The sequence below is a fragment of the Phascolarctos cinereus genome, unplaced genomic scaffold (genome assembly GCF_003287225.1).
Source record: "Phascolarctos cinereus isolate Bilbo 61053 unplaced genomic scaffold, phaCin_HiC Scaffold_5;HRSCAF=322, whole genome shotgun sequence".
Lineage (NCBI taxonomy): Eukaryota > Metazoa > Chordata > Mammalia > Diprotodontia > Phascolarctidae > Phascolarctos > Phascolarctos cinereus.
This window is the reverse complement of record NW_027555958.1, coordinates 230,676,583-230,689,285: the sequence shown is the minus strand read 5'-3', so window position 1 is coordinate 230,689,285 and position 12,703 is coordinate 230,676,583. Positions and strand designations below refer to the sequence as shown.

The following is a 12,703-nucleotide window of genomic DNA, read 5'->3' as shown; positions in this document are numbered from 1 at the left end:
CTGATTTCACATTACGGTACAGTGATTGTTACTCCTTTTCCTAGATTGTCAGTGTGATTTTTAGGATTGCTGAAGTGTACCATTGAAGGAATGGCTTAAAAATATATGTATTTTTTTATCCTTGATGGAATGGGTGTTCTTTGGCATCTTGGGTTACAATGTGTGAGGTTGTGAATGCCCCCCGGATTGTTTTGGTTGAAACCTGTGATATCAGTCTTTTATTTATATGTTGCTATCTATTTTGATAACAATTTTGTCTGTTTAATTTATATAAGATGAACAGGTAACAACCAAAACACTCGTAATTGGTGGATTAATTAGAGTTTATTTCATTGTTACTAATGAAAAAACTTGTGTTTTTGCCTCAAAAAAAAGTTATTTTTAAGCATAATATTGATATAATTCATCCTTGGGTATATTTTTAAAGAAGTAAGACTAGTAGTCATAGTAGAACAGGAGGACAATTAGAAATGCTATTTAGTTTTCACAGTTGATACGTGATTTAGAGCTATAATTTGATGTGGCAATATTTAATTAAGTTGAATGGGTTGGCAGGGAAAAAGAAGTGAAACTCAAGGTTTTCTTTGTATGGTTAAATTGGTAACCTCATCCTCCAACCATATTTATTACCAGGCAATGATGGCATCATATGAAGCACTCTTTATAATAGAGAATTTTGCTGATGGTTTTGTTTTGGAAATTTTAAAGCCAAAATATTTAATCTCCTCACTTCAGTAGCTCATCCCTGCAGCAAGGAGACAGGTGTGGTTTTTTTTTTGCCTTTTTTTTTTAAACTTAATCACTTAAAATACCTATTTGGAAGAATTACTTTTTTCCCTTTAAAGACTGGGTAGTACAGAATGATTACTTTCTATTTCTTGCTCTTGTAAAATTTTCAGTTGCTTATATCTTTGCAGATTTTCTTTTAGGTCTGCCCCACTTCTGTGGTATTCTTCCCTAAATACCAGCGTACTATTGTAAAACCTGAATAAGGCTATCATGGCCTTTAAATATTCTTAAATTTGTTGTATCTCTAGTGTATGCTGTACCAAAGTTGGGAAAATAGTCAGGGGGAACTGACCAACTTTTCCATGTTGTTTAATGCTTCAAACAAGTCTTATTTTTTAAGTTTTGTAATGCTGTGTAATCATTTTCACATGAGACCAGGTAAGACTACTAGTATTAGTGATATGATACTATTCCGGCAAATAACTGCCTGTTTCTAGATGGAAGGAAGGATTAAAGCCCTGAAGAAAGGGTTTTTAACTTTTTTAGTATGATGATCAGTCTGGTGAAGCCTATGGACTCCTCAAAATGTTTTCAAATTTGTAAAAATAAATACGTAGGATAAAGATGTCATTTTCTGCTTACCCATATTCAAGGACCTAATGAAATATATTAATTGATGCCATCTTTTTTTTCCCTATCACATATCTTAGTAGGAAAGGGTCACTTTTTCCCGAGCCTGCCATCATTTTTATTTAAGAAACTGGTTTCTCTCTGTTGGTGAGAATCAGAACCTGAAAATAATCTCTCCCTTGTTGCTTCCTCTACCTCTAGAGAGATGAAATTATCACTACCAAAAACCATTAGGCTTTTTGTGAACCCTAGGTTAAAAACTCTTGTCCTAAAGGTTTACATGCAATCCTTTGATATAAAGCTTTGGTTGGCAGCTGAACTAAACTTTAACTGTTTTGTGAAATAGATTTTTATTGCATCTTGTTTTTTTCACCTATATTTCCTGTTGAATTCCTTCTGTTACTCATCTCACAGAAAGCCATCTTTTATAAAAAAGAATTTCAAAAGTAAAAGAAAGGAAAGTTCAAAACTAATAAACATATTGATAAAGTCTGACCGTATATTCAGTGTTCTACACCTGTTGACCTCCACTTCTGCAAAGGAGTGAAAAAGGTGTCTTCTGTCTCTTAATGTCCAGGCTTGGTCATTTTAATTTTACAATATTCAATTTCATTGTTTTTTTTCTTATTGTTAGATATTGTTTTCCTGCTTATCTTTACTTCACCTTGCATAAAATCTTTCCACATTTCTCTGTATTTATCATGTTTGTCATTTCTTAAAGCATAATAATTTTCTCCTATGTATATGTATCACAGTTTTGTTTAGTCATCCTCTAATCTTTGGGCATTTACTTTGTTTCTAGTTCTTTGATTCCACGAAAACTGTTGCTGTAAATATTTTGGTGGATGTGGGGCTTTTCTATTTGTCATTGACCTATGTGGCTGATATGTTCAGTAGTAGAATCTCTGGGTCAAAGGGTATGGACCTTTTATGTACTTTTCTTTGCTTAATTCCAAATTGAAAAGGTTAATAGCTGACAGCATGTCCAATTTTTGGTAACTTCAAACAATCCTTTCTATACAAATGGCCCAGTACTATAATGGAGAAAAATCCCAAGATTTTGAACACTGCATTTCCAATGCAGATGATTTGATATGGTGGTTCTTTGACTTCATCTCCAATAAACTGCTGCCATAGTCCTTTGCTCTAAATACTTCTGGAAGTTGGGTCTACCAAATGGGCAAATGAGGAGGTGTTTAAACTTTGGTGTGGAAGCAAGATAGACATGCATTTAGGAAAATACCTTGCCATAATCATTGTTTTAGTAACACCAGCCAATAGGCAGGTGTTGCTCGCTAATTTTTCATTATGGGGGAATATTTCTTTAGGGAAATCCTGCAATCCAAAGTCTATGCTGAAAAAAATAGTCATTGAAACAAAATTAATCTGGTTTCAACTACAAATGAAAGCCCTGACAATTTTGTTGACATGAGGATAAATGAGTAAGCTTTTCACATTCTTTGAAATTGACTTAGGGATGACTTCACTCACAGGTTTTGGGGCAGAATTCCCTCAGGTATAGTTTAGAAACCTCTTGTATCCTGACTGTTGTAGGATATGTTCTCATTTGAAAATATTACATTATTAAATAGATCATTCTGTAAATTGTCCTGATTTTCTGTTCTTTAATTTTACAGAGACTGTGCTGTTGATCCAACTTGTGTTTTATGCATGGAGTGCTTTTTGGGAAGTATTCACAGAGAGCATCGATATAGGGTTAGTAATGTCTATAATAGAATGTGTTGATTTCTATTTTTTTCCTATGGTAAGATTAAAAGATTTAAAATAAGACTCAAGTTAACAGCAAGATATTAGGTAAGCTTTTTTTTTTGGTGAGGCAATTGGGGTTAAGCGACTTGCACACACAGCTACTGAGTGTGATGTGTCTGAGGCTGGATTTGAACTCAGGTCTTCCTGACTCCATGACCAGCACTCTATCCACTGTACCACCTAGCTGCCCCTTGGTAAGCTTCTTAAAGGACATGACCATACTAGTGAGAAATGAGTTTTTTAAAAAATGAGACTCTAGATGTTGAGAAAGAGATGGTCCAAAAATTAAAACCTAATCAAAGACAGGTGTCAAAAAGGATTGTTAACCACATTTTAAAATTTATCTGTTTTGCTATTTTTGTTTTTATGTGCATTATTTTTAATCATTGCTGTAACTTCATTGGGTGGATTATTAGTAAATTAGAGGAAGGAGTACAATGGTTGGGAGTGTGAGGTAAGGAAAAAGAGAAGTAAAGAAATAATCAAAAGTAACCAAAATTACCATTGAATGAAAAAGATATCTTTTGTTACCTATGGCATAAGGGCATCATCTCTCTACTTATATTACGATTATCTGTCTTCTATAGAATACTAGTGTTTTAATGTTAAGATTCCTATCAAGTTAGGGGAGGGCCCAGTTGCAGAGCACTGTGCTCATTAGCACTTATGCCCATAGTTGTTGCTACGAATAATTAGTACTTTTAAAAATTCAGAACACATCATATGTCTAACTTTATTTATTATTTTTTTTAAGGCATTGGGGTTAAGTGACTTGCCCAGGGTCACACAGCTAGTAAGTGTCAAGTGTTTGGTCTGAGGTCAGATTTGAACTCAGGTCCTCCTGACTTCAGGGCCAGTGCTCTATCCACTGAGCCACCTAGCTGCCCTATATGTCTACCTTTAATGCCTTTTCCTGGCAGTTTCCTTTTAGAAACTGAGAACAAAGCTAGGCATATTTAGAGGGCAATAGACCAAGGGGTTGTTACATGAAACTTCTCCTTATGCTCTAAAAAAATAAAGTTTTATTGATATCTTTTGTTTTAAGATCGCAGTCATTTCTGGAAATATATCACCTCCCCTAACTCCTTCCAAGTTTGAACCTTCCCTTCTAACAAAGACAGTTAAGCCAAAATGTTTCATACAGACCGTATCTGAAAATGTCAATGAAATGCTGCCCCAGTTGTCCCTTTCTGGTACCTATTCTTTAGGACTTTTATTTTTGTTTTATTTATTTTGGAGGCAGTGGGGGTTAAGTGACTTGCCCAGCTTTACACAGCTAGCTTGTAAGTGTCTGAGGCCACATTTGAACTCAGGTCCTCCTGACTCCAGGGCTGGTGCTCTATCCACTGTACCATGTAGCTGCCCCTCTAGGACCTTTATTAGTTTTTCAGTTGTTCAATTTGTCTTCCTTTTAGTGATCTTTTAATTTACATTATGCATATTTTTTGGCTCTGTTTATTTTGCTCAGTATCAGTTTGCATAAAACTCATCTTTCCTTGAATTCCTCTTTTTTATAATTTCTGACTACATAATATTTCATTGCATTCATTTACTATAGTTTATTTAGCCACTCCCAGTTGATAGGAACCTATTCTTATGAATGTTTTCATTTACTCACTTTTCTTATATTCCCTACACCTAAAAAGGTAGAAGACAGAAATGGCTGGTCACTGCTAGGCTAAGAAAATCGGCTGTTTCTTCAATTTGTTCTTACTAACTACCTTCTTACATGTTGGTGATGTGAATAATAGGAACTGTGAAATTGTAGTAGAAGTGAGCTCTGATTCTCCAGGATGTTAGATCAGAGAAATATCCATTTCTCTTTGAACCATCCTACCTGTACTGCAAGGCCTGAATAAGCATGTATATAGATTGGTGGGGTGCTGTGAGGAGGAAAGCGGTGTGGTAACAGTAGAAACAGTGCTAGGTTTGGAGTTAGAGAACTTGATTCCAAATCTTGACACTTCTACTTGCTACTTGCATAATCTTGGTCAAATCAGTCTCTCTTGGTCCCAATTGCTAAATGAGAGGTTGGGCTATATGACCTCTAATATCCCTTCCAACTCTAAATCTATATTCCTACTTCTCTTGACAGATTCTCAAAGTGCTTCTTAGAGCTACTAATATAGGACTGAATTAAAAACCCTATTACAGCAGTGTAAAAGTGAATTTTTCTTCCTCCAGTTATTGTAATCTTTTGTGACTGCAAAATCATCATTTAGGGAGAATTTAGTAAGCTTCGCCCTAGGATTTTCTGTGTCTGGACACCCTGTTTTTAGCTTCATCATGATATTAAAAGTGAAATTTACCTTTTTTCGTAATATTGACCAGTAGAGAATAAGTTATTTTTATATTTAAAAATGACTGGCTCTAGGGACAGCTAGGTGGCGTGGTAGATAGAGTACCAGCCCTGTAGTCAGGAGGACCTGAGTTCAAATCTGGACTCAGACACATAACACTCACTAGCTGTGTGACTTTGGGCAAGTCACTTACCTCCAATTGCCTCACCAAAAAAAAAAAAAGTGACTGGTTCTAAATCCTATAGGTTTTTGTTGATCTTATATCTGTCATCCAACTTTGTACCGAGTCCCCTTTCTGGTCTTTTGGGGAGAGAAATAAGCCATTTAGGAGGTTGGAAAAGAAAACTCGTTTATTTATTTATTTGTTTAGTTTTAGTTTTCAACATTCACTTCCATAAGATTTTGAGTTCCAAATTTTCTCCTCCTCCCTCCCCTCCCTGTGCAAGACAGCATGCAATCTGATATAGGCTCTACATATACATTCATATTAAATATATTTTCACATTAGTCTTGTTGTAAAGAAGAATTAGAACCAATGGGAGGAACCATGAGAAAGAAGAAACAAAATACAAAAGAGAGAGAGCAAATAGTTTGCTTCAATCTGCATTTAGACTCCATATTTCTTTTTCTGGATGTAGATTTTCCATCATGAGTCTTTTGCAGTTGTCTTAGATCCTTGCATTGCTAAGAAGAGGTAAGTCTATCGAAGTTAGTCATCACATGATATTGCTGTTACTGTGTACAATGTTCTCCTAGTTCTGCTCACTTCACTCAGCATCAGTTCATGTAAAATAGTATTCCATTACATTCATATACCACAGCTTTTTCAGCCATTTCTCAATTGATGGTCATTCCCTTAATTTCCAATTCTTGGCCACCACAAAAAGAACTGCTGTAAATATTTTTGTACATGTGGGTCCTTTTCCCATTTTCCTATTTTCCCATTCTCGATGGGATACAGACCTAGAAGTGGTATTAGAAAAATTGTTGGGGCAGCTAGGTGATGCAGTGGATAGAGCACCAGCCCTGGATTCAGGAGTCTCATAACCCCAATTGCCTAAAAAAAAAATTAAATTAAATTAAATTAAATAGCCAACTGCAGAACTCTCTTTTAACAAATTTTTTTTTGGCTAGGCAATGGGGTTAAGTGACTTGCCCAGGGTCACACAGCTAGTAAGTGTTATGTGTCTGAGGCCGGATTTGAACTCAGGTCCTCCTGACTTCAGGGCCGGTGCTCTCTCTACTGTGCCACCTAGCTACTCCTTGGCTGTTTAATTTAAACCAAGGTGCAGTGTAGTTTAAGAATCTTTCTTTAAAGGGAAAAGCAATAAATGCTTTGTAAAACTATCTGACAGCAGAGATGCCATTATCCAGGTGGCTTTTCTATTATATCTGGGTTGCCAGCATCTTTATGATTTACATAAATGAGGGAAATCTAAGTAAATGGTAGTGTTAAAGGACAGTCTCTAAATTTTTATTAGGTTTGCTTAGTGCTTCTGAGCATGATAGAAGTAATAGAGACACCCAGGTCATAAAAATACAGGTCATATACACAAAAATGTTATCCAAAGTTTTTAAAATTTAAATGGAGTATTTCCTGTTATGACTAGAGTACAATATCAAATGAAAAGCTTCATGTTTTTTGGGCAATATAGCACTAAACCCTTTAAAAATGTCCACAAAATGTTAGGCACTATAAAGTAGCTTATATCCTAAAATCACTTATATTAGTCTATAGTTATATTCTTTTAATTAAAACATCCAGAAAGCATGGACAAATTGGAAGCTACATCATTGGAAATGTTATCTATAGACATTACACGCTGTTTAATGAAGGTACTTGAAAATAGCTCTAGAGATATTTTCTGTTATAGAGGGGGGAATTATGATATATCAAAATGGTTTTAATTCTTTAGTGCAATTATGTACACTTTAGGTCTTAAATAAATGGGTGATGTTGACCAAGTGTTTTCTTATCATTTTTTTTAAAGATGACAACATCTGGAGGTGGAGGCTTCTGTGACTGTGGTGATACTGAAGCTTGGAAAGAGGGTCCTTATTGTACAAAACATGAACTTAACATATCTGAAACTGAGGAAGAGGAGGTAATTTTTTTTCCATAATATTACTCTTAGGAACTGTTATTTGAAGAAGCTTATGCTTTATTCAGGATTTGGGTAAAAGTACATTACTTAGTAGATAGGATTAGAGGTGGCATTCACTATACAAAAAAGATATATTGCTCCACTGAACAGAAAAAGACTGAAAAATTCAATAAACCTTGGTAGAAGACCGTATTTATAGGTTACAAATGTCATTTTAACACATAACTTCTTCTGTCATGCAAAATCATTGGATACTTGTGAATTTTTTATCTGGTTTCTTTTAACTTTTATTCATTTCAGGGATTGAAACTCTATTGATTTTACTCAATCACAAAATGGTGAAATACTACCTCTTAGAAAAGTCTTAGCACAGAAAATTTTTTTTCTTATTTGATAACTGTTTATGTTCAGTTTTCTTTATCTGTATCATGTGTAGTATAGTCAACACAACATTTGGAACATAATACAGTTGGAATATAATGTAATGTAATACCTTAACCCTAATAAGCATTTTTGAAATTAAATTTTATTCTTTGCATTTATTAGCTATGTGGTTTTTTTTTCCTTCCTTCTACCTTCCCCCAGAAAACAAAACAAAACAGAACCTTGTAACAAATAAGCACAGTTGAACAACGTGAATTTCCATTTTGGTCATGTCCAGAAACGTGTCTTATTCTCCAAATTAGTCTCATTATCTCTGTATGAGGAAGTGGGCATCATTTTTCATCATTGATCCTCTGGTATCATGATTGATCAGATTTTTGAAGTCTTTCAGAATTGATATCATCCCCAATTTCCAGTTCTTTGCCACCACAAAAAAAGAACTGCCATAAGTATTTTTGCACATATAATACCTTTTCCACTTTCTTTTATCTTTTGGGAGTATAGGACCAGTTGTAGCATTGCTGGATCAAAGATGTGAACAGTTTTTGAGGCATAATTCCAGATTGATTTCTAAAATGTTTGGACCAATTTGCAATTCTATTAACAATGCATTAATATGCCTATTTTCTTACAGCCTCTTCAGTAGTCATCATTTTTCCTTTTTTGTCAACTTTTCCAATTGGTGTGAGGTAAAACCTCAAAGTTGTTTTAATATGCATCTCTCTAATTAGTAGTGATTTGGAGATTTTTTTTTTACATGGCTCCGAATAGCTTGGATTTCTTCCTTGAAAACAGCCTGTTCATATCCTCTGACCATTTTCAATTGGGGAATGACTTTAATTCCTGTAAACTTGAAGCAGTTCCATGTATATCTTGGCAATAACATCTCTGTGTGAGAAACTTGCTCCCAAGATTTTTTTCCTAGTTAATTGTTTCTCTTCTAAATATTAGCTGCATTAGATTTGTTTGTGTAAAACTTTTTCATTTTATTGTTTCCCTCTATCCTTTTCTCTTATATTTTTTACTCTCTTTCCTTCCTGCCCCCTCTTTACATAGAAGATGGGGATGGAACTAGAGTGTGATCAGCACTAATGCTCCATGCTTGATGCAAACAGCTTGTACTCCATTACTTCTCTTCTTTTCCCCTCATCTAGACCCCAATCACAAGTTCTTATCTTTTCCTTCTTTCCTTTTGAACGTGTCTTCAGTATCTCCCCTCTGAATTTAAAGTTTTCTTTTCTTTTCTTTTCTTTTCTTTTCTTTTCTTTTCTTTTTTGGTAAAGCAGTTGAGGTTAAGTGACTTGCTCAGGGTCACACAGCTAGTGAGTGTTATGTATCTGAGGCCAGATTTGAACTCAGGTCCTTCTGACTCCAGGGCCAGTGCTCTATCCACTGCGCCACCTAGCTGCCCCTAAAGTTTGTTTTTCTTATAACAAGTCATCAAAACATAACAAAAATCACTCTTAGGCCCTGTATCTTATTTGATTCCTTCTGTGATCCAAATAATGTGTGGTTTTTAGGCGATGTTTGTATCGTTACACTCCCCCTCTTCCCATTAGAATGAAAATGCTTCATCCTTATAAAATCTCACTTTATTATAAAGTCTCTACCAGTTTCTCACTTGCATTACTTTTTATGGGTTTTTTTGGTTTGTTTTTTGCTTCTGTGTTTGTATTTTAAAGTTGTGACTCAGCTCTTTTCATCAGTAAAGCTTGGAAGTGGTCTATTTTAATAAATGTCCATTTTCTTCCCACCTTTAAATTCAGTTATACTATGTAAGTTTGTTGTTCGTGCTCTTATCTTTTTTATGGTGTTAGGTGCAAAATCTTGTGTGATCTTAACTCACAGTTTCTCACAGCCTTAAACTCTTTCTTTTTGGCTGTTTGCTGTATTTTTCCTTTGATATGAAAGCTATGGATTTTTTGTCTAAAGTTCCTGGATTTTTCATTTTAGGGTTTCATTAAAGAGATGGCTGATGTATTTCCATTTTTACTTTTCCCTCTGGTTCTAAGTGACCTGGATAGTTTTCTTTCATGATTTCTTAAAATATGATATCCAAGATTTGGATTATCTTTCCTTAATCTACTTATCTTTCCTTAATCTGCTTTTTAAATCATTTGTTTCTGATTCTTTACATTTTCTTCTGTTCTTTTTTTTTTACTTTATTTTAATATTTCTTGTTTCATGAACTCATTAACTTTTATTTGGCCCATTTTAATTTTCAAGGAGTCTGTTACTTGGGTAAGGTTTTTTACCTTTAGTATTAAACTGTTAATTATTTGTCCATGTTTCTCTTTCTTACCTCTCACTTCTTTTCAAATTCTTTTCTCCACTGCTGTAATTTCACTTATAATATCATTTTAAACTTTTTAAAAACCTCTTACATAATTTTTTTTCCCTAGGAATTCTCATTGATCTTGCAGGCAAGCTCCATTTTTCTTAGAGACTTTATGTGTGTGTGTGTGTGTGTGTGTGTGTGTGTGTGTGTGTGTGTGTGTGTATGGAGTTAGTCTGGGTTTATGTTTATAGCATTTCTGGCATTATAATAACTCTTTTTCTTTCGTGTTTCCCTATTCTTCTATTGATCTGCTTTGGGCATCTTGGCCTGCTGTTGGTGGCTTAGCTGGAAAATCTAGGGGCTGAGTCTGCAATCCTGGCCCTTCTGGGATACCCTTTCTTCCTTCCTCCCCTCTTCCTTTTTTTAGCTGCTGTTCTCTGCAGGGGATCGAGTTCATGATCTTCTCTGAATGACCAATACTAACCTTGTTGGGAGATTTGGACACTTGAGTCCACTCTCTTATTCTTTCTGGTTCCATATGGCTACCTTGTGTCTGGGGCTCAGTCTAAGATCATCTCTGAGCATACTTGTGCTTCTGACCTACCACTGAGCCCCAGACATTAAGTTTCCATTCTTGATTTCACTGAGAGACCCCATGCTGCTGCTAAGTCAGTGATCAGCTCTGGGTATTCCCATGCTTCTGACCTAGGCCCAGGGACGGGTCGGATCAGCTCTGGGCCTCCCTGCATTCTCTAATCAGTATTTACTATAATTCACTATACTGCATTGATTTTTGTTTTGGGGTGATCTTTGACATTTATGATTTTTGGAGAATTCTCATTAGTTCTTGAGGGTCTATTTTCCATACTAGTTCTGGTAGCTCTGATGATTCTAGTGCGATGCTAAAGAAGACATGGTAATATACTTAGAGCCTACATCGAGCACTTCATTTTGTTCTGTTCTTTCACTGCAGATCTATTGACTTTAGTCATGTCTGGCAAATATAAGGCATTGGTCACGAAGATTTAGTACAAGCCACTGTTGTTACTGGAAAAACAATCAAAGCACCTTCCCTATCAACAGTGCATCACTAGCATTTTGTATAAAGAGTACGTTACTGTTGCTCCAGATTAAACATTTCTTTTTCCTACTGTCAGCTCTTTTATTCAGATGTCTATTATGTAATCTTGAATTATCACCTTAGTAAAAGTGGTGTGCATTTTTCTTGAATTTTTGACACTTTAATTGATTTTTGAGAGAGAAAAATGGAAACTAGCCCTTAGTACAATGGCACTATGGAAGCACTCCTTGCTTCAAGTATCCACTATATCCTCCACTCAGCTGTCAAACTGGTCTTTGTATATTAAAAATCTGACCTTATTCCCCACCTCCCCCCCAATTTAATTAACTTCAGTGGTTTCCCTATTGCTTCTAGAATCAAATATGAAATCCTGTATTTGGCCTTTTAAAAAACTTTTGTATTTTATTTTTTTCACCAATTACATGTAAAAACAATTTATAATATTAATTTTTTAAAATTTTGATTTCCGAATTCTCTCTTTTCTTCCTCCCCCCTTCCTGAAACAGTCAGCAATTTGATATAGGTTAAATGTGTGCAATCATTGAAAACCTGTTTCCCTGTTCATCATGTTGTGAGAGAAGACATAAACCAAAAAAAAAAAACCGCCAAAAAAAATAAAAGAGTGAAAAATAGTATACTTTAATCTACATTCAGAGTCCATCAGCTCCTTCTCTGGATGTGAATATCATTTTTCATCATGAAGATAGAGCATTGTATTGCCAAGAATAGCTAAGTTATTCACAGTTGATCATCATACAATATTGCTCTTACTGTGTATAATAGTCTCCTTCTTCTGCTTACTTCATTTTACATCAGTTTGTGTAAGTCTTTCCAGGTTTCTCTGAAATCATCCTGCTTATCATTTCTTATAGCACAATAGTATTCCATTATAATCATATACCACAACTTATTCAGCTATTCTCCTGTTGATGGACATCCCCTCGATTTCCAGTTCTTTGCCACTACAGAAAGTACAGCTATAAATATTTTTTGTACAAAAATGTCCTTTTCCCTTTTTAAAAAATCTCTGGGATACAGACTTAGTAGTGATATTGCTGGATCAAAGGGTATGCATAGTTTTATAGCCCTTTGAGCATAGTTCCAATTTATTCTCCAAAATGGTTGGATCAGTTCTGTATTTGGCTTTTAAAGCTGCCCACATAACCTGGCCCCTTCCTGCCTGTACACACGCACACACACATACACACATACACTCACTCACTGCAATCCAGTGATACTCCGGGCATTTTCATTGGCAACTCATCTTCATCTCCATTTCCCAACTTCCCTGGTTTTTATGTTATTTCCCCCAATTTCCCGCCACCTTTCTTGTTTTTCCCAGCACTTCACATAGTCCTGGCACATAGTAGGAATTTAATAAGTGCTTATTGACTTGACTTTATTTAAGTCGTATCGATTCAATTAA

At 35.2% G+C, this 12,703-nt stretch overlaps 1 protein-coding gene across 2 annotated transcripts in view; it reads left to right on the top strand.

Annotated features, from left to right (window-relative positions):
• The window catches only part of UBR2 (ubiquitin protein ligase E3 component n-recognin 2), a 145,847-nt gene that overhangs the window by 36,471 nt on the left and 96,673 nt on the right, over positions 1–12,703 (top strand). For both annotated transcript variants that reach the window (XM_020976796.2, XM_020976797.2), the window contains exons 3-4: positions 2,997–3,075; positions 7,421–7,534. In XM_020976796.2, coding sequence (XP_020832455.1) covers positions 2,997–3,075; positions 7,421–7,534 — 193 coding nt within the window. The remainder of the gene's footprint in view (positions 1–2,996; positions 3,076–7,420; positions 7,535–12,703) is intronic.